This window comes from Pseudopipra pipra, chromosome 2 (genome assembly GCF_036250125.1).
Source record: "Pseudopipra pipra isolate bDixPip1 chromosome 2, bDixPip1.hap1, whole genome shotgun sequence".
NCBI classification, from domain to species: domain Eukaryota; kingdom Metazoa; phylum Chordata; class Aves; order Passeriformes; family Pipridae; genus Pseudopipra; species Pseudopipra pipra.
Genome location: NC_087550.1, coordinates 70,312,520 through 70,339,103, shown reverse-complemented (window position 1 = coordinate 70,339,103; position 26,584 = coordinate 70,312,520). Strand labels below are relative to the sequence as shown.

The 26,584-nt window shown below is 35.6% G+C and overlaps 1 protein-coding gene across 3 annotated transcripts in view; it reads right to left on the bottom strand.

Annotated features, from left to right (window-relative positions):
• Positions 1-1,994: 1,994 nt before the first annotated feature.
• NDFIP2 (Nedd4 family interacting protein 2) overlaps positions 1,995-26,584 on the bottom strand; it is a 45,982-nt gene continuing 21,392 nt past the window's right edge. The window contains exons 4-9 of one of the 3 annotated variants that reach the window (XM_064645975.1): positions 23,576-23,635; positions 20,457-20,544; positions 11,954-12,078; positions 8,832-8,898; positions 5,437-5,542; positions 1,995-3,548 (exon numbers count right to left, since the gene is read on the bottom strand). In XM_064645975.1, the coding sequence (XP_064502045.1) occupies positions 5,439-5,542; positions 8,832-8,898; positions 11,954-12,078; positions 20,457-20,544; positions 23,576-23,635 (444 nt within the window). In that variant the 3' untranslated portion in view covers positions 1,995-3,548; positions 5,437-5,438. Of the gene's footprint in view, positions 3,553-5,436; positions 5,543-8,831; positions 8,899-11,953; positions 12,079-20,456; positions 20,545-23,575; positions 23,636-26,584 lie in introns of all 3 variants that reach the window. The other 2 variants (XM_064645974.1, XM_064645977.1) reach the window with 2 other exon arrangements.

The following is a 26,584-nucleotide window of genomic DNA, read 5'->3' as shown; positions in this document are numbered from 1 at the left end:
ACTTCTAAGCCTCACTGCGTGCCAGTTTCCTCACATAGAAAATATACCACAGGTAAAAATCCAGGGAAACTCACTTTGTTTCACTTTAAAAGGGTTGTGGAGGTGAAGGCAATTATGTATCAGGGAAACATTTCAAGATCATCTTAAAGGTCTTTTCCAACCTAAATGGTTCTATGATTCTATTCAGACTCATACGCAAGACAAATTCTGCCATCATTTTAATTCCACTTGTACACACAATGCTTACAACAGGTGGATGGCACAGTTATGTATTTTAAGCATTTTCAGTTGTCTGAAAGTCATTGATTTTAAAAGTTGGCTTACCTGTAAAATATGGATTTATGAGGACACAAACCATCACTGCAGAGCACAGAAAAACCTCTTCGGAATTGCTAAGTGCTTTATTTATTAACTGCAGCCAACATGCAGTAGAGAAGCCTTCTGCCTATCCTTGCTGGACGTATAGCCAGTGGACAGAGAAAGGAGAAGGGATGTGGAACTGGAAAGCATATGCTAATCAGAGGATATACAGGTGGTAAAAGTATCCTCAGAATTATAAAAAAAAAAAAAGGTAAATATCTCGGGATGGTGGAAAAGAACAATGTACACAGAAAAAACAATACACTGGACTCCACTGTTTCTGGGCGGAATGTGCACATATGCTAATCGTGTTTTAGCATGATAGGAATATATCTTTTCCTTATTGACAGATATTTGTTTCCATACCAGAGGTTATTCACCTTCTCTTCAAAAGTCCAGGAAGGTATAGTTATTCCATGAGATGAACTTTTTTGCTTAAGTGAACAACGCAAACAACAACACAGGAGGAACTAATGTAGAGTATTATGGGAAAACATTCTCAAAATGTGGAAGAGATTAAAAGGCTTCTGATGTTATGGTAACACATGAATAAAGCCACTTTTCCTCACCTGTTGTCATTGTTCAAAGGGAGGGAAGCAGATACAGAAAGAGTAGGGTGTTGAAATCAGGTTAAAAGGTGTTGCAAGATGAGGACTGTGTCCATACTCTAGGATGAGACAGCAAAGCGGAAGCTTGGAGACAACCTCTGCTCTGTAAGAAGACTGAAGTGTGAGTCATGGATCATTTCTGAAACAGCCCACAGGCTATCTAAATCATATATAAGATGTCAATCTTCCTGTGGTGTCTACATCAATAAAAGTAGGTGACAAAACTAGAAAAATTATTTTAATGCCTGTTGCTCAAATAAAATGGAATTTTCTCTCCTCACTTTTCCTCCTTCAGCTGTTTTTGCCCCAAGTTTCAAAGCCATATTTATTTGCATTGATACAAAATCTGTTTACAGTCAACTTCACTGTGATACTGGAGCTTCTCCCCCTGCCCCCAACAAGACACAAAGAAAAGCTGGCCAGGTGTCTCTAAACCACAGAGCCAGCTGCTCCAAACCGAGCTCACAGGAAATAGCAAGGAAAATATGCAGCATTTGACACATCTGGAATAGATTGCAGAGTCTTTGAAAACAGTGTCCCAGTTCCCTTCCTCCTGCTGATGAGATTTCAGGCTTCCAAACTGCTGCATCAACCAGAAAGGATTAGATAACATGTACGTTTTTAACTCTACATATTCTTTCTGTCCAAATGACAATTTTTCCAAGGTAGTACACGAAATATCTGTATAAAGCTTTCTGTAGAGTGCAGTGGACCAAACTGAAATAATTCTATCAGAAGTCTGCTACTTAATAATATGGGAAAATTGATATAGTTGGAAGATAGTACTAGTTGATATTGGTAAGCACAGAAAATGAGGCGATACTGCATGCCTTGCAGAGTCGCATTAACTTCTTAAAAGAAGTGTCCTAACAGTTTCTTCACATAAAATATGAGATGAGAAAGAGAAGAGAGGATTGGTCAGCACCTATTTTGCCAAGTAATTTTTCTATAATTACATGTTGACACAAATACTGCAGTGTGCATTTTTCATCATGAAGTACACAAAAAATCCCCCAAAACATCGTCTTAATTAGCAAAACAAAGCAATGCTTTATTATCCATTTTTTTTTCATCTGGACAGTGGATGCAAAGTAACAGAGAAAAACAGATAAGTTTAGAAGGAAATCCCAATAGGATGCTGAACATAATATTTAACTCTCTTCTTTCCATAGAGAAGTAGAGGTGCCCCTAAAATTTTAGTCACTATCTGTATCTCTGAAAGATTAGGAAAATAATGTGACCAGTTTACATACATATATTTTAAACATTCATTATAGATACAAAAGTCAATACAGAACTAGCTTAACACAACAAACCCCACTGGCTTTAATGTTAGTAATAAAAAGGTAGAATTCTAATATAAAAAGAAAAACTGCAGGAAAGTATTTGTATTTTTTTTCCCCTCAAAGGTGCAACCAACAACCAATGCATTTTTGCAACTGAGATTCCAGTTGTACAAAGGACTGAGAGATGTATTCTTCTACTTAATGAGACGCATAAATTTCATAAACTTTAAAAGAAACCACACATGCATGAACAGTAGACAGTACCCCTTAAAGAGATGATATTTATAAGAAAGTAATGGTATACCTTAAATGAATACTGGGAGAGGTGCAACAAACATTTTCTACTTTCAGAGCTTTGAAATATTTTTTCCCCTCATAGATTATTTCCCAAATTACCTTGCATTTAAACTAGTTTATTCTTATGAAATGACAAAGTATTTATTCTAAACAAGCATTATAAGACAGCGATATGATTTTTTTTTTGAGAAGCCCTCAGTGTGGATGTTGTATTTATACTGAACTCAAGAATGCAAACCTCCAAAATTACATCTAATAATAACTATACCCTTAATAGCCAATTAACAAAAAATATGTATATAGCTCTAAGATTAAACAAAATTTAGAGAATATGCTGTTTCAAAATATATTTTGACATATTTCCTAAGAAGCAATTCCAACAGTCATTTATGTAGAGTTATTTACAGGGAACTCAAAGCCTATAATTTTTAAGCAAACCAGTATGTTGTTTTGAATTTGATAAAATACTGGTGAATACAAGTTTGTGACAACAAGGAACTTTGGGGTTTAGTAAACTTAAAAATGTTCTATACAATCATTAGATGAATCTAAATTATATTAAAAAAAAATTGTCTGAACTGGTTAATCTGAATCATTTAATGCATTTCATTGTACTCAAAAGTTCAGATCACCAAGTCAGTGGTACATAGAAGCTGTGAAACAAGTTACCACTTAAATCTTTCAGACACAACAAGCACAGATTGAGTCTGACTGTACCTAATCTATACTTACAGATAGTTTGTTCTTACTTCAATATTATCTTTTTAATAAGCACATATACAAATGTGCTAAAAAAAAAAAAAGGCAGCAATAATAAATATTTACTAGAATGACCAGAACTGGTATTTGAGCATAAAGCATCCTGTCATTCATTCTTAAAGCCATATCTTCACTAATTTGTCTTCCTGTTTTAGTAGTCTTCTGTCTTATTAACTCGGAGGGTTACACATCATCTGGAAGTTTCACACCAGCACTGGAAAGGAATGTCTGTTCGATGCTGTCTAGAGATAAAGAAAGAGTTGTACTTCAGTTCACCACCCATGATCCACTAGAATAGCATTGCTAAGTGACTAGCAAACCTGAACTTCAGCAAAACAGCAGCCTCCTACTCCCCCATGTCAAGATGGGAGAAAAAACCCAAAACTTTACTGTTATTTTGTTATGATTTCAAAAGAATAACCGAGAATATTTTCTAACTGTATTTGTTATTTATTAAAACTAATAGTCACTGCAGAGGAGTCACTGTAGATGAAGCTACCTGTCTGTGTAAGAATAAGGACATTATAGTGTGATAGCCATTAATTTGAACTTCCTGTTTCAGTACTTAAGATGCTTCAAAAACATAAATTTATAAATATTATAAATATTGTAAATATTGTAAATATCAGCTCTACAAACACTCCACAGATCTTATCAGCCCACAACCTATACATCTCAGTGGTGGTGACAGGTAAAGGAAAAATTCAAAGCCACTGAACTTAGATAGGACAACTCATTAACTTCAGTTTATGCTGGATTAAAGACTGTTTTGTCCCAAAGCAGAATTTTAACTGCAGAAGAGCAAGGAATCCCAGACGACATTATCCTACACTCATTATTTTCTTCAAGCTACAGTTCTCAAAGACCGTTTAGTCCCAACAACTGTTTTTTAAAAGTAGCATTTTAAAACTTTATTGTACTGAAAGTTAACGGATATTTTCAGCCTTGTCTCTACAAATTTCAGTATTCTGAAGAGATTATACACAGCACTAAGAAGTCATATGTAACTATTGCAAGAAGGAAATACTTCCATGTAGTTGCTAATTTAGATTGGTTACTAAAAGGCAATATATGCCTCAGTTAATTAACTTACTACATAATTTTGACAAAATGGCACATGAAAGAGAAATATTATGCTATAGTTAACAGATTTTTCCATGATCAAGTGCATATTGTATAGCACAGATACTCATCATTACCTGTTTTTAAATATATATCACTGTCTCATATAAAAGGAATAAAATGAACTAGGTTTTTTTAGACATATACAGTCCTTTTTTTTTTTTTTACATGCTTCAATAATGTGTTGCTGGTTAATTAATATTGATCCTGTGATCAATCCTGGAGAAAATTTACACAAACTTTTTTTTTTTTTACAGCAAACATAGCTTCTCAGGTAAGTCGAAACAGTCTTTAAGCATTTTGCAAAGTGCAGAGCAATGAAAATGCTGCAGTACTTATTTCTAAGCTTAAATTTATCTCATCATGCAATTTAAATAAAAAAAGTTGAACATAAATAAAGACCCCTGGTTGAAGTTACATAGTGAAGTCCAATAAATCCACTTAACGGATAAAAAGTATTAAAAAAAAAAAAAAGAGTGGATATGTGCCAGACTGATTAGTCAGCTACCTGAAGGGTACATAAAGCACATTGTTGCATACACAATAATCATACTTGTACATGACTGTCGTAATCCAGTCGTGTAAAGAGAGACAATGCTCATCTATTGTTTGCATGTTCAAACCCATGTCAATCAGATTTAATATGCAAGCAGATTAGTGCTTCCAAACTTGCTGACAACAGGTTGACTACTAAAGCCAGTTTTCCAACACAAAGGACAGTATCCTGACAGGCGGCAGATACTGTTTCTTGCTTTGGAAAAAAAAAAAAATGTTCCTCTTCATTTTTGTTACTGAACATTAGTTCAAGGGAGTACTGGAGGCAACAAGATGCATTATTTACTTACAAATAAGAGCCTTCACATACCTCCGAGTCCATGAAGAATATATGCAATATTCATGACAGATGTTCAAAAAACATGTAATTGCTGTTTTGTGACAATAGTTTATTTATTTTTAATATTTCATTCGTCTCCATTTTCCTGGGAAAGATAAAAGATGCTTACCTTCAGTACAAGAAAAAAAATCTTGTTCTGTGAGCAGCTGCCATGCTTTCAGACATATTTCTGACTTTAAGATAATTAACAAAGCCTCGAAAGAACAAGAGGAGTCCTGAAAGTGTAGAAAATGCACAAAATAAAGTATATTAACATAAGTACACACTATCCCATGTTATTTTTTTAACATAATTTTTTTAAACCTAGATTATACAAAGTAAAGCAAGGTCTTTATGTATCGTTCAGAAATTCAACAAAAAAGTCAGCTTTTATCTTGTGATGAGGATTCAGTTTTATGGAAAATTTTCCAGAAATTTTACACTTATTCTGGGTTCAACTATCATCTGTTAAAAAGACTGTATGAAAATAATTAGAATGAAGAAAAAAACCCTGAAAAACAAAAGGATATGATTTGCACATTCTTTTCAATTAGAATACTCAAAATAAATTACTAGTGTGCTAGAAGACTACCTGAACCACAAAATGTACCTCTAGACATGTGTAAGATAATCATCTTGCAAGTCAAAAGAGTTTAAAAAAAAGAAGACAGAAGGTAGGGATTGCTCCAGAAGCAAGCCAGTACTAAGATATGGTAGATTATGACTTGAGATTTAACCATTCAGGAAAAAACACTTCTCTAAGAGGAAGAAGAGCAACTGTCAGAGAAAATTACTCAAAATGTGTTAAGACAACATTTTTTGTTAACTCCACATTTAAAATTGTTTTAAAATACTTACATTTAACTGCATTTGAAAGCAAATTTCAGCTAAGAAATGTACACACTAGTCACAGAGAAGTTCATTTGCAACAACAGTATCTTGGAGATATATGCCTATGTGTATAGATACACGTATGTATTAAGATTCCAAAAGTTCAAAGGAAAATTCAAACTGAGGTTTAACAAGTTTAGCAAAGGATTTAATTCTTTCCTCTTTCCTACATGATGCTATTTCTTTCTGCTGTCCTGGATGAGTCCCTGATTTTCTGCTATGATAATTTCTTTTGTAAATGCTTTTTGCTTGCGATTTTTTTAACTTTCCTTTTGTGTTTTTTTTTTAAGCCAAAGTTTCATTAGGACAGACAGAGAAACAATAAAATGACAGAGAATGATCTGCTAACTAGGGGAACTTGACCTAAGTCAGACATGTTTCTGTGATTAAGGCGAATTCTGCACAGAGAGGAAAGCCGTAAGATGTGGATCACAAGTCTACTGGAAAAGCTGCTGCCCAGACATTACCAGAGGTAGTCCCACATTCAACTGAAAAGCAGCTGAAACAGCAAAATGAGGGCAGGCCGCTCTTAAGGTGTTTGATAGCATATTTTCTGCATTACACATGCTGGAAAACCAGTCCAAGTTCAACCCATATTTTATATTTCTCTCTTTAGGGAAGGAAAAAAAACCATCCCATTTTACACTGTGTTCCTCAAAAAGAAACACTGGCTAACATTTAAATTTGAAAATTTGAACTGTCTCTCTCCAATTTGTTCACTGTACATGACAGCTCCTAGGAAATCGACCACTTCGCTTTTCTGTGACGTGTTAGCAGATTTGGTCAGATTTTGAAAGAAGGAAAGGGAATAGAAACCGATGGGTGAACACCAGAAGAGAGCAGATGGCAGTAGGTGGACTCAAGTATGTCAAAGGGCTATAAAAAAAGACTACAACTCATTCACTTCTGAAGAGATCCTGGACATGCTACTTCACGTGGTCTAATGGAAAATTTATCCGAACCAACAAAACGCAGATCTGGCTGGCAGTGTTCCCATGGCATGATAATAACTCCTTCATGTCCTGCTAAGTAGCTTTGTTGGGTCAAATCCTTCTATGATGTTCCAGCAATCTTGGTATATCCACTTTATCAGTTTAAAAACATTGTTGGTATATTTCATGCAAAACATTTGTAAGACAAGGGAACACTGACTGCTGGATGAATACCTTTTATTGCAAAGTATATCCTAAACTTCGTGATTTAAAAAAAAAAATCCTCAAACACTTTAGACTGAAAATAAGGCTTTCCCAAATTAAAGTGAGCTTCTTTCTGAACATGTGCTGCAAAAGACTAGTGAAAAGAAGAGCTATAGCTTTTTCCATAGACATGGTGGGGGAAGGTGTTGAGAAAGAACACAATATTTTCGTCCTAGTGAAAAAAAGTGTCAAACCTCAATCTCAGGCACCACAAGGTTTGTTTTTAATCAAAGTCTTAACTGGAGATGTTTGTGCCTGCAAAGAGTAATTTTACTTCCTACTTCAACACAATCACCTCAAACAATATGAAAGCGTTCAAGGGACTGATGCTGTGATGTGTTGAATATTTGCAGTTTCTACATATTTCAAGCTATAAAGTGCACAACAGTAGAGCAAGGTGAGTATTAGGAAGTTTGATGAATGGCCTCAAACACTACTAAAAGGCAGATAACGGTAATGTCCTTTAAGACTTCTGGCATTTCTTTCAAGATAAATAAGGAGTCATAAACATTCAAAATCTCAGTGTTGGTTGTTTTGTTTTTCTTTTTTAATTTACTCAGCATTTCATTCTAACATTCACTATTAGCCATTTAAGTCAGTTGACTCAAAGGGAAGAGTGCCACCTACTGAATCAGCAACAGTTTACTGTGCTTCCAGAGCTGGAAACAGAAAATAAAACGGATAGTAGCATTCATTTCTGTAAAAGAAAATAACTTCAGATGCCATATTCAAATTACAAAATCCACAGTAGGAGAAAAGGTATAGTGCTTGGGGTGTGGTATATCCTCACTAAAAACAGAGAGAAGAGCAGAATTTGATGCACATTAAGACTTTGAACACGGGAAGACAGACCTCTTAAGAGAAAGCTGACATCATGGGAGCACTGTGATCAGCAAGCATGAAGCCATTCTCTCATCCTACTGAGAAATTACTGATGCAGTATGCATTTCAAAGGACTTGAAAAGGACATTTTGTGACCTGTGCACAAAATATCAGACTCCACCTTCCTGAGATCAGTCACAATTCTTAAAATTTAATACTTGACATACAGGTTTATACATTTAAGTATATATCACTCACTTTTCTGTATGTACTCTACATAAAAAACAAAATTTTGTTACACAGTTCTGCACCCCTAGATCAGCAGAAGCAGCTTAAAAAGCATAAATTACAAGTCTCAGTTATATACATAATCACTCATGCAGAGCAAAGTTTTTTGAGTTGAAGGTTATTTGAATAGTCCGCAGTTCACATAATAACACCACTATGGTAACCAATAACCTTGTGAATACTGTGGAAATAAAAACAACACACAAAACTATCAGCAGGTAAAGAAAAACACATAGCTAAACATGTTACAGAACTCTTACTTACAATGACATGATTCATCTTTGAATACCTCCACATCAAAACATAAATGAATTCAATTGCCACTTACCAAGTACAAGAAATATCCACCAAAGCCAGTACTGTCCATTGAAATATCCAGTAAAATAATCTGAAAACTGAAATTCATACGAGGCTTAGCCGTAGTAAGACAGATGACTAAGACACATTTAACACACTACACAAATATAGAAAGCATGGAGGAAAGAGCAAATTTAAATAAAAGGCATCCTGCTAAAATGCAAAACTGGTATTTGTGCAGCAGTTTAATACACAAAGAACTCATCCAGCGTCAGTTGGTCTGTGGCAAAGTTATTTAAAATATCTAAAAAACGCATGCGTTTGTGTGTGTGTGTGTGTATATAAAAGAATATATATATGAAAAAAACCCTTGTATTACTTGCTAGTCATGTTACATTTTCTGTTAAAATGAATTGCCACTTGTTGATTTTCTTCTTTTCCCCCCAGTGCCTACCATCCCAAACACATTACAGCAGCCTGCTGCTTTAGATATTAACACGAAAAGCCACATTAGTTTAATCTTATCAGACAGGGATGTTCTTCTGACCCCTCAAAAGAAGAGCTTTTGACCTTCTGTATACCCCCTACTGTTAATCGCTGCCAAGAATACCAGCCCCATAAAGACCCCCAACTCATTAAAGTCTTTTCATTTTCAAACCAGCATTCAGTTCCCAGCAGTGAGCTGAACACAACTAAATGAACCTTGAAGTGGCATTTCAGCTGTTCCTGTTAGTGACCATGGTAGACAGTTTTGTCCTCCCTGTGATGTGCGAGGCAGCTGGAGGGCAGGGTGTGATGGTATTGGAGACAGGTATCTGTGCCTTTACCAGACTCCAGACTTCATGCTTCACTGATAAAAAGGCTAATCAAATGTCTCCGAAACTCACATAACGAGTAGAAACAGAGAGATGTGTGAAAAGTTGCCAGAAGGAATAAAATAATCTACTTAGTAGCTCTGTACATTTTTCATATGCTTCCATTCTGATATCATTCAGTATGTTTACTGCATCCTGCCAGAGTGCTTCCTATTTGCCATTTCTAGGACACTTCAGTATATCAACCAAGAAGTGGGGGGGGGGGAAAAAAAAGGAGGGGGGGAAGAAAGAGTGGATACTGGGCCACACATGCAACGAGATAAAAATCCAAGATATTTTAAAACCTCTAGATATAGTTGTTTTTTTCTTCAATTAATGCACATGTTTTCCCTAGAATAAAGCCAGATCATGTGAATTATTTGAGGGTTTGATCCTGTATTGTATTCATTTCTATCATCAATCCAATAAAAAAATATGAATAAACAGAACTATTAAGTTCAATTAAAGAGTTGGTATTCACATTATCCCCATATAAATACTCAGTTCCTGGGATTTTGATAACAATATTAATTCCATCTTACTTGATAACCAGTATTTTCAATTCTCTCTTTCTCTATATATATACACACACACACACATATATGATGATCTCGAAGGTCTTTTTCAACCTGGTTGATTCTATGATATATATATATATATCTCAATACTCTTTTTTAAAAATTACAACTTCATTTAGTTGGAAAGAAGATTTACTGCAACAATCAAATACTGGCCTATGTGCATTACTCTCACACTCTCTGCGGGTAGAATCAGCTATGGTTGTAGAATTTCCCCAACAGCAAAACTGTGCTTTTATTCTCCAGGCTCTCTCCATCCATGCCACACCCAGTAAAAATTGATAGAGAAAGTATATGTGAACTCAGGCTGTTTAGTCACTATAACGTTTTGTACTACTGAACCTGAGTGAGAAAGGGCAATACAAGCCTTTGGAGGAGTTTGAAACAAAGTCACTTTGTGCACATATGCTTGCTTGTGTGTCACCATTAAAACAACTGTCAACATACACCTCATCAGCTTTCTTCTATTGTCTCTAGGAAGGGAGGCAACACAGGAATACGGTAATCTTCACTATGAGAAAAAAACATTATAAAACATTATATAAAAAACCCTATTTAATTATAGTCTAGAACACAGTAATTCTTCAGGAAGTTTAGCACATATTAATTTTTGTGTTTGTTATGAGCACATTTTCAAGCAGAGAGGAATAATAAAACTGACACAATGAGCAAGTTCTGCCCTCTGATTAGTATGCTTCAAGGCAAGCTAAAATATCCCCATGCATAGTTGAAAAATTCATGTCTTTTCTTTCCATTAAGATAAATTCCATCTCAACACCTGAATTCCAACAAACACACCAGAATTACATCTGGTCCAGTAGCATTCCCCTGCTCCAAAGGACCAAAAAGGAAATTAAAAAAAAAAAACTCCAAGAAGGATGCAGTACATGTCCCAGAAGGACCACACAATCTCTCTACTATCTTCGTACTATCGTGCTAAGACCAAATCAACTTCAGTTACTAACACGCACAAAGGGGAAAAAAAAATTAAAAAAAAAAACAACTAATCACTGGCAGAACATAAAAGATAACTAAGTCATCCAAGATCTCTTTCTTCATTAAAAGAGATGAGATTTTAAATGTTGTGTCTCAGATACGCAGAATTCAGGCTCAGAAAGAATCATTACGTTTCATCTAGCATCCACTTAGTCAGCTAAGTAACTTCCATTTGGCTAATGCACCTTCCAGAAAAGTATCTAGTCTTGCAGTGAAAATATCAAGAAATCCAACATGTAAGATGGTAAAAATGTGACTAACTTCAGATTTAATTTTGACTTGATTTGATGGGTATCTTACAAGGAATAGAAGAATCAAATGTAAGGAAGAAATGTTTTGTGATATTCCTTCCCAACAGGCCAAGACATTTATAAATCTTTCATATAGGACGCTATAATACCAGTGATATTTTAGGTACTTGCTCCACTTCCTCTAGACTTTTAAATATTTGTGCAAAGAATGAGTCATTCTGCATTTATTTTAGTGGAAATGTGAACATCAAATGCTATGTCAGGTAAAAATAGATTAAGCTTCATCTTTAGTAAGCATATATTATATAGCAAGTAAATTCTCTCTAAAGACAAAGTTAGGAAAATTCTAGGCTCTCTGTTAAGCACTAGCATTTAACATACTGTTTTTTAATTCTCTTATCATATAGCCTTGAATAAATTGTGATGGGTTTGTTCTACAAACAGAGTCTGTACACTGTGAATCAAGAAACATACCCGTACAATGAGAATCCATTTGATCAGGGAGAGACCAAATCCACAGATTGCACCATACCTTCCAGCTATAGTATTTGTTATACAGAAGGATAAACAAAATCCAATCCAGTTGAAAATAAACGCCACTATAAAATAAAAGAAACAGTAGCTTATGTTAATCTGTATAGCTAAGCAAACAGACTTAACAGTAATTTCACTTTTAAACTACTAAGGACATGCTTACACAGTTAATTCCCTTCCAGTAATTCAGGCTTTCAGAGATTGACTTTGAACCCAGACATTCCCCATGGTGTAGTCACTTAATGACAAAGCAAATGGTAAACAGGCTGGAACCTACTGCTTTACACAAGAGAAAATGCCAACATAAAATAAAGCATTACATTGCAACACACACCTAAACAGACTACACTAGAGATGAAGGGCAAATTCACACAAAGAATTTTAACATACAAGATTCAGATTAAAACAAAGAAAAAAACCCTCACGACATTTTTATAACCAAAAAAATAGTTACATGCACACATACGTGCATGTACCAAGGCTGCATATTCAGCTTTATCCAGTTTGGATCAAATGGAATAAAAGTATTCACTCTTGCCCTGTAAACATAGCGTAGAAATGAAGATAAGGTGAGAAGCTGATGTTTCATGGGTGACTGTCCTCTCCTTTAGATCTATATTCAAGCATAAGATATAAGAAGCCTTAGAAGTCTTACAGGGAAGCTCAAGAAATCAAGGAACAAAAAGGATATTGAGCATAACTACCGCTATTGCTCCAATTAACAATTTTATACAACTCCCAGCAGTTTAATAACTTAAAGTTTCATATCTGCACATGTACTTGGCAATCAACATCATCATCATCTGTATCAACTTCAGTTTGCACGTATTACATCAAGGTGTGGGAATTCACAATTAGGGTAATGTCCCAGCTCTGGGAGTCAGTGAGGGCATCTGAAAAGAAAACGACCAAACAGAAGAACTGCAGGAGCTGTTGCAAGAAGACAACTCAGGAGAGTTCTGGAGAGAACAAGACACTGGAAAATTGAAAACCTTAGGGAACTCCACAGTAAACACAAAAACCACAGAAGAGGAAAAGCAGGAATGGAAGAGGGGCAAAGGGGAACAAAACTCCTGCATATAAATCCTTAATGTTTTAAATCCCCCAACTTAGCCACATATAATTCAGACATTAAATCACTACAGGAAAAAAAGTCTGTCTTTTCAGTTAAAGTTTGAATGCAGAATACTAAGAACAGAAAACTGCTCAGTAGTTTTCTTTAAGTAAATTTTGAAGCATAATCTATAAACAACCACTATTTTTATAATTTAAAATCTTGTTACAACTCCTCCAACAATCCATGTGAAGATGGCATGATTTGCCCACAAATGCAGAATTAGTCTGTAAAACTGCAGTGGAATTCCATGAACTGTAAAGACACTGAAGTTCCAAGAGAAGTTTTAGAAGACTTCACATCAACATAGTCATGTAGTACAAGTGAGAAAACATCTTGCTTTGGTCAGAGCCACAGGCAATAGATGGTGGCAATGAGAATCCTTACTTTTATACTAATTACTAATCTTAAAAAAAAAGAAAAAAGGAGGGAGGGAAAACCAACAACAACTTTAAATAAATGCCAATCCAAATTGGTATTAAAAAAAAACCAACTACAGAGCAAAATTGTGACCCTAACATTTACCTATCTTTCCAAAACACAGATAAAGTACTTATATTTGAGAAAGCCTGATTACGCTGTTTTAAAAATAGGATTTCCCTATTTTAAGCAAGCTCTCCAAACGTTATTGAATGCATCCTCTGTTCTTGTCTCAGCACAAGAGTTCACTGCTCTTTCTCCCCAATACTCAAGCTACAAAGGGTGACTGTGATTATGGCTCCAAGGACATGTATGTTAAAAAGGACAGAAGACAGATGTGCTTCCAATGGACTACACAGACTAAAGAATATGTACAATTTTAATACTTATATAACTAATAATAAGTTATAATAGTTATATATTAAATATTCTATATATTTAATAGCTATATATTAAAAAAATCTATAGTAGCTGAACTCATTTGTACATGCCTTATAAAAATTAGAGATTTCCCAATCATAAATACATGAGGGGAGAAAATTAGTTCTTACAATCTAAGTCAAACACAATGACAATTTTACCCTCCTTTCAACTTGAGCTAAAGGAATATTCAAAATAGAATCTACAGCCACTGGAGAAGTATTTGATGGATATTTAACACTGAGTTATTTGCCCAGCTCTTGAAAGAAGAGGCATCAGCCTGTTCCAATGTTGTTCAGAGTAAATTTTTTTCTCCTTTAATCAGTGTGCTGTTCCATCAAGTTATATAAGCAGCCAACATAAGCAGACAAGACAAACTATACGAAAGTTGCAGACTATGGAAGTTCAAACATCCCAGTAAAAGTGAGGCATATGGCAAAGAAAAATCTCATTATTTAAGTTTTTATTTGTAACCATCTGCTAGAAAAACTGTACAGTAAGGACCTATTCAAAATTCCCTGTCTTCAGCAGCATAAGGAATGTTACTTTCACCTCTGTAAAACTCAGACAATATATTAGGGAGATTCTCCCAATACTGCCTTGCTGTTGCATCATTTTAACAAACTTAAGATTGGTAACAATAATATCTACATGTTTCCAGTCTTTCCCATTACTTCTCCCTCACAATCCACATCCTATTGCTACTCCAAAAATCATCCTCCTTGTCTCATTCTGGTTGCAAAAGACACTATTTGCATTCAGAAATGCATCTCCTGCTTCTGAGCAGACTGAAATTCCTTCCAATTGCTTTTCTCTACATTAAGATTAACCTCATTTGCCTATCTATATATCTTTTTCCATCATGTGTATCCATGTGCATCTTCTGCCAGCCATGCAAGTTCTCTGAGCTCTACCGCTTACACTGCACCTGTTAAGAGTTACTAGAGTTAATTCCTGTCTCAACTGATTGTTAATTCTTGCAGTTAAAGTTGCTCATAATTTTCATCCCTATGTTGCTATGGAGAAGCTACAGCACAAGTTTCCCTTACCAAGCTGAGAGAGAAAATAGATTCTAGAGGACAGTGACTAGTAAAAGGAACTATCTATTAATTTCTCTAAAATTACCAACTTGCTTCTCTATCTACTAGGAACAACTAAGTTGTACAGCTGTAACAAATGTATCCCCCACTATTTGTCTGCAACCACTCACTTTGTGAAACGTAAATGACACTGCTCAGTTGTTAAAGAGATGACCTCATCCTTCCTATCACTTCAGCTCCCATGAGATTCCCACACAGACAATATACCTGCTGTGACACTAACACATGCTACCATAAGGAAAGCCATTCTTAACACCGAGATAGAAAGCCTAATGAGCTGCTACAACCACATCATGGTTTTATCTAAAAAAAGCATTCTTAACTTCTGTTTGCCCATCGTCTTCCTGCAGCCAGGTTCTGTGTGCATCTTCTAGACACCCACTGCAAAACACACCACTCTGCAACAAGAATGGTTTCTTATCCCAAGAGTGATTACATTCCTACTTGAGCCCAACTTTGAACTACTGTTGACTTTCCATTAATGAATTTCAGACATTTAGATGAAACTCAGGTTGACTGCACTGGTATCATGATTTCAGTATCTTCCTTTGATACTCTAGCACCATACAGACAAGTGAGACTGATAAATGTATCATTTTTGAGTGTCACTCCTGAAGTGACACCAAGAGGAGAGAGTAAGTCCATATCAATGTAATTGACATAAGAAGAATATAAACAATAGTGTTATTTCCTCATGACCACAAAACTCATGATGAAACACAGGTAAGTTGGTTTTTTGGGAGGAGGGTTGCACTAAAGGCTTCTTCTAATAAAAAGACTTCTTGATATCCAATGCAGCACTCACATTTATGCTGTATTTCCCTTTAAGGTTTTCAGCCAAAATACAAAGCATAAGAGTTTTGAGTTGTACATATTGAAATTCATCAGGAGATGAAACAATGTCAAGCATACTACACCAAATCTGCTTTTCCCCCAGTTGTTCTTGCACTTCACTTGCTGATCTTTTTTACTCAGCTTTCCATAGCCACACAGTTATCACCTACCTTAAGTTTGTATTAAGCATCATGAAAAGAAGCCAGCAAAACTAGTCTGAAGACTTATGCTGGTTCCAAATTTTATCCATGGCTAAAGATTATATTATAAGATTATAATTATATTATAAGATTAAAAGCAACCATGCTCAGTTGTATTCTTTATTCCACAATTTGTCCAATTGCTTACTATTTTAATATATAGCAAACACCAAAGATCTTAGTGCTTCATACCTGGCCTAGACTTACTAAGTATACTGCAACAATATACAATACTCTCCAGATCTTCATTCACCACTAGAAATTATTCTTCCCATTCCTGCACAGAATTTATTCCATTCATCAGCTGTAACATGTTTTTGATTCTTCCTGAGGGCTCACCTATATATTGATGATGATCACTAGAAGTAGTGGCTATCAGCTTCCACAGATAACAGACAATTTTTTTTTCTACTTAGCAATTAATGTTCAGAAACTTTCCTAGTCAATTTATGCCTATTGCTTCATTACCCTTATTGGTAAGTTTGTCTTAATGCCCAACTAGAAGCTGCCTCATTCCAATTATTTTGTATTATATCCAGTGCATATGGAGAAACTATAAGTCAAATTCTTTCTACAGTAAGAGATGTTAGGTGATTGTGTATGAAGGTCAGCCAGGTTCTCCTAATAACCAGAGAGAAATAAGCACTCACAAAACAGTTCCTTTATCTCCTTCCAACATCCAAAATTTTAGTCAAGTGACTTCTCCTCAGTTTCTCTTGCATGACTAAGGGAAACCTGCATAACGTTTGGGATGTAGACATATAGAAGTCAGGTCTCCTTAATTCACACAGAGGAATCCTCCCACAGGATATTTAACCACACTTCCCCCTCCTCAGGAAGCATACACCAGGAGGCTATGTTCACCTTAAGCTTGTGCAACAACTCTGCCTTCCATCTTGGGCCCTCTTGAAACCCTCAACATAGGTATCCCTAGTAGTGTGAAGTTTGTTTCAAGTATCTAATAGCTTTGAAAACTGTATGAACATTAGTTTACAAAATCTCGGTATGATTATTATCTGTTCCAATATAGCATCTAGGACAACATATACATTTACATTTCCCCATGAAAGACCTTATTGGTATGAGTTGTATACAGTGCTTAAATTGCCCAGATGCTCAAAAAGAACAAATCAGATCTCTGTATGAGAACTTCGACTTCAGTTGCATGACTGACTAATTTTCTCCATTTCTTTCTCCTTATTAACCCATCTGTGGAGTTCAAATTAATATTCATTTTTCCTACATTGCAGGGACAACCCAAAACTCCCTTACATGGTTTCCAAGAATCCAGATGAGCTCTGCAATTCTTCTTGGGGCCCACAGGAAAAAAGGCTGGTTGATATTTCTAAAGCATTCCTTAAATACAAAAGACAACCATATAAGACCTTTATTAATATCCAAAAGGAACTCCTTCAGATAATGTACCAGGATGAGCCTATCAGACATAATTCAAAAAACTTCCACTAAAGGCAGATAAAGCATGAAAACAAACCCTTTGCCCATGACAGTTACTTGTACTATCACAATTACATCTGTGTTCAAAATGGAAAGAAAGAGCTCAGAAATTCCTCTCTTTTGTTGTGCATACAAAAAAAATTATTCCGAGAAACTCACCTATTAATCATTTCCTCTGGCATTCTGGAAAGTTTCTACTATGCTCTATAAGGCACAGTCCACTTAAAAATACATAATATAAAAAATATATGAAGTGGTCTGATAAAAAATTTTTTTTGCATTTTGCATTCACAGCAAAATGAATATATTCACTAAAATATTTATTTACATCAAAATGAGAAACTGACAGACACCAGCCCTGACCATTAGAGAGCAGAGTCTCACCAACGTAACCAGACTTCAGATCAACAACGATGAATAACTGATCATAATATGATTTTACCATGTATTACAAATAAAATGGGTCGTTTACCAAGTTTGAACACCAAGTTTCTGAATCAAGCAGAAAAAAACCTCAGCTGTTCACACAAAGGACTTTTATTCCTTAGAGTATATTGTCTCATTCTCTTTAGTTATGCTAAACAGAACAGTACTTTATAACTTAGACGGGAAACAGATTTTTAACTTATGTGCACCGGCTCCTAAAACAAACAAAAAACCAAAAAAAACCCCAAACAAACAGACCTGTCCACTAGATGGCCTCTAGACAGCAATTTTATGCAACTTGGGCAGCTACCACTAGATGGTGGCTACATATCAGTAAGTGGTTGCAATACGCAGGTAAGCTCAGTAAGAAGTTTATCTTACTATATTTCACTTGAATAAAATGAAATTAAAGAATATTAACTTACTGTTATACTTAAAGGCATCTCACCCTCCTCCCAAACCCTGAGATCTTTCCACCAACGCTGTACTTGACAGTCAGCAGCGAAGGTGGGAGTACACATCTGGAATAAGCCATTCGTTCATGCTCCTCTCACTAGAGAACAGTTCCTGATCCAGTTCTCCTACATTTTAGCTAAGTGAGGGAACTTATTTGAGGCTCCCTGTGATCTGCCACCCCTGCTCACAGCATTTAAACATACCCCACCCTGAAAAAAACCAAAAAAAGATAGCCTTACTGTAAATTTCATTTTAATTCCTGCTCTCCTAATTCTACATACATCAACGTTATGGAGACTTTTATCTCCTTATTGGAAGGACATGAATACACCATTTGCTATTTACAATATACCCTTATTATGTTGAGCTCATTTTTCATCTAGTTCTCCAACTTTCCCAAGAAAAACTACTGAAAATCAGTATTACAGGTCTAACTGCCATGAGTTTTTTGTGAACTCCTCATACTGTGAGAACAGACACAAAGCAAACTTTATCGATTTCCATATGTGAGTGAAGTTTGCAGTAACCGTCTCAGAATAATCAAGAAAAAGTACGATCTACAGCGTATTTTTGTCAAAAGTGTAAAATTAGTGCTCTGTGCAGTCAGACTCAGCTAAACATTGATTTGAAGAGAAAGCTGCCAGTTTATCCATGTAAACATCTGCATTCTTGAAGGTAGACACAAGGTTCTGGACACGTAGATTTGGACAACTGTGACTCTAAGGACCTAAGACACATTAAAGCCAACAATTCCCTTGACCTCCAACTGCAGTGCTAATGAAGGCCTGAACCAGGATTTAAGAGCAAGAACAAGTTCACACAATACAGAACCTAAACAGGTTAAATACAAAAAGTAATAGCACATAGGAAAGCAAGGGGGGAGGGAAATAAAGGAAAAATAAAAATGAAGTCATACCTCCCTTTGCACCAAGAATATATCCTTTCTGTAGTCCAACTACAGAAAGAGATCAGTCTACAAAATCCACTTTGTTAACCTATAAATGTATTTATAGATTTGCTATGTGAGGCAGACACATATTTTTATCCCAAGATGCAAACACCACATTGTCCCAGTACATCATATGCCAAACATGAAAAAAAACTTTCATGAAAGCTTTGTAACCTGCATCTGTAACAGTTAAATAGAGAGATTGCAAAAAACATTACAGAAAAAAGAACTAATATGAGATGGGTTGAAAGACATAAAGGAGATTTCAGTGGATAATCAATCAGCTTTCATCCTGATGAATTCTAAAAAGAACATATAGATCCTCAAGACCAAGATTCCATCCAGGCTATCAAGCACATTTATTTCAGAAAGGGAAAATATCCTTACAAATCAGAAGGAAATAAGCAATTGGACAAAACAGATGCAGCTTTTTTCTAGAAATAACTCCTAGTTGCTAAATCTAACTTTGCTTAATGCATCATGTAAGTTACAAGACATGCACACATAGTATCGAATGAAGTGCTACAGTAGGGCTGCTTGCAATCAGAGGTTACCTGAAGACAGTGCATTTTTATATGCCAGTGGTTAGTTCAACCTGAAAATGAGTATGGTTGGATTTCTTCCAAAAATCCACCATATGGATGGATGGCTATTTAACTCACTATGCTAACACCAGCAACTTTTATACAGCACATCACCACTCTCAATTTTTTTTCTAGTTAAAAATCAATTGCCAGATTTCTGTGACCTAGCCTTTAATTCAAGTTAGTGGTCCAACTAAAAGATGACAGAATTTCACAATTCACAGGTAACAGTGCAGTCTTGCTAGGCTTCCAAGTATTTACTACGATTTTGCTTTGTCCCCTTATCTGTGACTGATGCCACAAAAAAAAAAAAAGAAACATATTTGCTACATCTGGAACACAAAGTCTTTATATCTGGGTACAGGTAGAAAAATGTGTTCATTACAGTACATTAATACAATTTATCACAGCTCTCTTTAATATTCCACAGAAAAAAGGTACAATTAAGATATACCTCAGTAGGTCTGGGATATAAGATAACTTACTGAAAAATGCCAACATGAAGATGCCATCATTGCCCACTCTAAGCTGATCTGCATCACTGAAATCATCCCGTGGTGGATACTCTTCTTCCTGGATTTACAGGTTAGTGATAATTTAGTGAAAAGTTTAGAATAACTATCTATAGGATAAAGTATTAATCACGTTTCTAAAGCTAGAAGAAAATTGACATTTCTGTAACATGTCCACATCGAGGAAGTTTAAAAGAAAAATAATTTATAACTATAAAACAAGTCTTATTTGTTGTTTATATTGACAAAGCCCAAACTGCCTGTAAAAGTTTCCGTAGAAGATATGTACATATTGCCTATTCATCTTAAGGGAAGCTAAAAGTTATTTCAGATTAGTACTCTGACAATCAAAACCAACAAATCTTTTTTTTAACTGTAACTGTCTTGATATGTAACCAAGTCATTAAATATTTTTTTTAAAAGTCATCACATAGTATGGTCTATATTTTTCCTGCCATAAAAGTCTTCTAATGCTTCCCTTAATAAAGAATAAAAGTTTTCGAAATAAATTGCTGATGCAACAGCACTGCACTAAACAATTTTACAGCCCACACAAAAACATAAGCAACGCAAAGAAAACCTCTAGGGTCACTAGAGGGCGCAAGCACCTTAGAAGTGTCTAAAAGTATTCCAAACTCAAAAAGCACATTACTTAAGCCAAACAAAAGACAACAGAGATGTCAGTCAAAATGATTCAAAGATTTCTCCCATTGTGTTAACATACTGGGCCATAAAATACTGAAAGTAAGAATTTGTTTTGTTTCTCAGGACTCGATTTTCAACAGAACTTGGCAGACATTACATATGTCAGTTCTACGCACAGGTAAAACATTGCTCTGACTGCAGACTGACAAATGTAAAAGTTTGCACAATAACAGCACCTACTGAAGAGAGTCTGCTGAAAACTAAGACAAATTATATAACGTTTTTATATTTAAATGAGTAACATTAGAACAATGCAGGATGACACAAATAATGCTGTCAGTAGCAGCAGTAATATGGTCTAAACAGAAGCACAAGTAATATTCTTTTCTTATTTTTTTGCTCAAATTAACATAATTTATTAGAACTGAGACAAGAAATTACCTATAAAAACAAATGAAATCAAGAGAGATTAATTCAAGTGAAATTTACTTGTCTATTTCACCCAGAAGCACTTACTACTGAAATAACATTCATGACTAAAATTCAGGGCATTAAACAATCACAGTGATCTAAAGCTCTGCCAAGTGATCCACGTGTTCCCTTTTGTCAACAGAGCAAAATAATTTACCAGAGTATAGAGATTAAGTAAAAAATGTCCTACAACAACCTGTAACAACTCAAGGCAGTCAGCTTTACCCTGAGTAATGTGGCTGTGAAATTCCAGCTGTGCTCTGTATTTCAGATTAATTAATGAAGACACTGCATCAGGTAACTTACTTTAAAAACACTGCTATTCACATAGACAATTCCAATGAAAGCACAACAAGCTAGGTGAACAACAATCTTAAGGGACTATAATTCAACAGTACATCATTTCAGATGTCCCTAAATGGTCATCATAAGTGACTATGAAAGCTTTAGTTTATTTAGCTCAACTTCGATGTAGCTACAGGACTGATGGGGGGGAAGGGAAGGAGAGGACGGGCTGAAAAGGCATTAAACAAAGAGCTGCATTTGAATGTGTTTATATCTGAAGTGCATGCCACAAAATTTCCTTTTTTAAGTCAGGATAACAAAAAATATTTTCAGTTCTCATTTCACAATGTCTACAAAACTCCATATATAATAATTTTGTACTTTTTTCTAAACTGTCTGCCAATTACTGTACTTCATACTGGCATTTCCAAAACAATTTGTGAATTATACTCCATGCAAAAAGCTGCCTCAGAGATAAGAAAATTTTGCTCAACTACGGTAACAAGTTTAGCAGTTTGCTCTGTACACACAGGCTTCTTTAAGGCTTACACACATGAGAAACACAGGTCAATACGCAGCCCACAAATATAAGAGCAGACACTTGCAAGTAGGCACTGTTGTATTAAGTGTAAACAAATTGTAATTTATCACACTCCATGTCAAAAGGGAGCAGTAAACTGAGTCCTATTTACTGTCTCCAAAAACTGGCATACAAAAATTATCAGAACATTTCAGAAATTAAATACTTCCCCCTGCTTAAATCACATTCAGCCTATATCCACATCACTTGTGACTATGAGGTTTCATGAGCAGTCCTGCACACAGAAAACACTAACTGACCGCTGCTCAAGTCCCACTAATACTGGTTGTCTTTCACAGTGCTCTCATTTGATCTAGCTGGTGTCAACTGCCCTAGTCTTTCTTCAACATAGAGTTGTTTGTCACCATGCGCTCATGAATGAAAATGGGCAATGGAGAATTACTGTCCTCTCTGCTGATGCTTAGAGCTAAACATAATTTAGTAAAATACTTCTATTAGGTAGTGACCTTTTTATCAATGAGATTGCATATTTTATATTTTTTTCTTCTTAATGAGAAGAATGTAACACAACACACAAATCTATATGGTATGTAACACTGTTTCATACTGCAGTATTTCTTGCTTTCTAAATAAGCTGACATGCGTACAAACAGAAAACTTATTGCTCCTATGACCAGAGAAACATCTAAACAGCAAATTATATTATCGATATAAATGGCATGTCACACAGTAACTTCTCTAAGCAAAAGAACATCAAATGGTACACAGCATCTACTGAAGTCAAATCTACTAATTCCCCGTAAACTACAGCCCTCTCTGTAGTATTCTGCAAGAGGAGGACTGTTTGTTCTCAGTGCTTTCTAATATCTTTCAAATTGAAATCTGGCATGGCATATAGTGAGACAACCACCTTTAATCAAGTAAAGAACCACTAAATTGATATAAGTCTTCCCAACGCAATGTTTACAGCAAAAAACTTCTACAAAAGGGTCAAATTACTTAATAAACCCCATAAATGATACCTTGAACATACAAAACAATATGGAGAAATTAACAGTGGGGGGGGAAAGGCACAATGAATCCCAGAAGCATTTGTTTGCCAGCAGGAAAATTCATAGCGAAGTCTAAACTAGAGAGAACTATACCATACCTCTGGACGACTGAGGAATATTTCATCAAACAGACTCCTAGATTCCCTAAACTGGGCGTGCTAAGCATGTAAAAACAGAAAAACATAAGACAAATGCAACTGAAAAGTATTAAGTAAAAGCCATTCATTGCAACATACAAACAAGTCATTTAACTGTTAGCAATACTTTTGTCCATTTAAACTGACCTTTCAAAACTGACCTTGATAATTTGAAAAGGAAAACCCAGGATAACTAATGCTATCACTACTGATGACACAAGGTTGGTGTGCCAAATTTCTTTGACACAGTGAGACATTTGGGAGCATTTGAAAGGAATACACAATCTCTTCCTGTAAGATAAGCTACACAAAGAACTATAAAAACAAGTGCTGAAACTTTCAGTAAAGGTTTAGATTGTTCATATTATATGAATATATTATCTATGATATCTGTGAATGCAGGGCCTATGATGAAGTATATAATATGATCACATTAAGGTTTTTTTAAGATCCTTACATGATTTGGGGGAAAAAGTATAAAAGCTGTTTATTAAATGTGCTGCCCTTTCAAGCCATTTTCCTCTTTTTTGCTCAATGAGTAGATTTGTAACCTTCTTCACTGGACACTTTGGACTATACCATGAAAATTATCAGCTTCATGTATCACTCAAAGCAACAAAATGACATTTAAGTTTTTCCAACTGTTCACATTATTGCAGTAAAGAAGCAATATATCCTCAGTTTACAAGGAAGAAACCAGAGGAACAGAACACTGCAGAGCTCAGATTTGTAAGAGCATTAATTTCATAAGGCTGAAAATAAAAACTGAAAAATCTACATTATATCATTTGTGTATGTTTTGCAAAGTCTGTAATGTACAGGTCAGATACTGTCTGCAGCTGTCACTTGTGAAAGTGAGAAAACAAACTGTGCACTACTGTTACATAGTTAAGTCACTTATCTGTTATTCTGCAGGTATTCAGAACTAAATCCTTCCCCTAAAGATGGCGAGCCACCACTCTAACCGTAACAAGACCCTTCTTTCTTATTCCAGCCATCTGCCAGTATAAGACAGTTTTATTATACAGTCTTAGTCCATTTCAGTGTAAGTCCAGAGTTATTAAATGAGGCAGGGATTTTCTGGCAGTATCACATGGTAATTAAATTGGCAATAATTAAAACTGCACTTGCACATAATTTTAATATCTTCTACAAAACTGAAATTCAGTTTCAGCATTTCCTATTTTTTCCCCAAATCCCAACTTTGTGACCTTAATACTTTTTCTTTAATATAGCTTGTGTGTGTGTGCATGCACTTGCTAAAAAAAAAAAAAAAAAGAAAAGGAGCTCTTCAGCAGCCAGCAAGAATGTGACTTTCAGATACACTGTGTAGACTAAACTACTGACACTTAGTAATGTCATTAGTCTAGAGCTTTTTACTCAGTTTCTAGTTTGAGGGAATGATAGTGTGTTCTTACTGATTTTTCATAAGCAAGTGATATTCTTGTGGTGTCAGCATGCAGTTCTTGAATGTCAAGTTCTACTGTATGTTCTAGCAAGGCAGACTGTGTAAGAGTTTACTTCTAACTCCATCACTGTATCCAACTCTCCTAGAGCCTCTTAACTCTAGACTTCTTTTCTCTCCCTACTCCTCTTTTCTCACACACCAGCTTCAGTTCCTTTCCGAGTACCTCATTTTAGCCCCACTCGGTCCTTTTCTCCACCAATCCCAGTTTATCCTTTTCCCTTCTGTTTCTCATTTAAATCTCTGTACTCTGTCCATACCGCTGCTCTCCATTCATCCTTGCCTCTTCTTATTTTGACTTAGACCCATCCTCTCTGATCCCTGCCTGCGTCCACTTTGAGCCAGTTACCTCCTTACTCAACTAAAACCAATTTCCCACAACACATTAGTTTCAGAGCGTTGGTCAGCTATTGTCCTTTTCTTCACCTACCATTGATGACAACTGAATCAAGTGGTTTTCCCCTTCACTTCTAACTGAAGGGCAAGAATAATAAAACTACTTCAGAGCACACCAGAAATTGCTATTTCTCAGTTCCAATGTTTTCACCAAAAACAGTCAAAGCAGCCATAAGGTGTATCTACTTTTAGTTCTGTAATCCCACTCTGACAGAAAACATTTGAGAATGCTCTCTGGGAACAGCACATCTGAAGTCCCATCCCCTTCAGAGCTATGAGCAGCCTCAACTTTTTCATGCAAGACAATCTCCACACATTCACCAAATTTGAAGCCATATGTATCAACTGAGGAAACTCACTTTTCAAAAATTTGTTGTTTGACCAAAACCAGGCAGACTGTCTAAAGAAGGGTAAAAGATGTTTCTGTCACACTGACCTGAACTTTTAAGAAAGAGTTCTCCAAAGTAAAAATAAAAAAAGCTTAAAATTACAAGATAAAAAAAAACATTTTTTGTTTGGTTTTTTTTTTGCTTAGCTTTATTCTTGAAATTGGCTGAACCCCAGGCTGAGTTGTTGTCAGAAAGATTCCTTGTATGTCTGAAATTTGTGCTTCATAGGATTCTAGACATATGAAGTTAAAAGCAACAAGAATCTTGCGAGAGCTGCACATCCTGTCTGCCGCACCACAGGTACTCTAGAAGTTAGGTGTGGGTTGCTAATGTTTCAAGTTTGTAACTTCAGATTGAGGGTTTCACTCAGGCCGGTATTTCACCAAATATTTTACTTATGTGATGAAGAGTAAGGACAGACTACATAGTAGTTAAAATGTTACAGCTGGAGATCATCAGCTCACCGCTGAAACTGTCAAGCAGCCATTCAGATCTCCCTGGTTCCCTACCGCATTTAGTAAAACAGATTTGTGGGACACCTTCACTGACCATGTTACACAAATCCAGTTTTAGCTTTAGCTGTGCATACCTTGAAGTGAGTGAGTGTTGTGCACTGAGTACTGTGCTGCAGTGAAGAAAGGAACAGCCTCCTGCTGGGTGAGCAGAGGGTTTTTTCCAGTCACGAGCACTCTGTAGCCAGTAAGATTTTAAATATATATC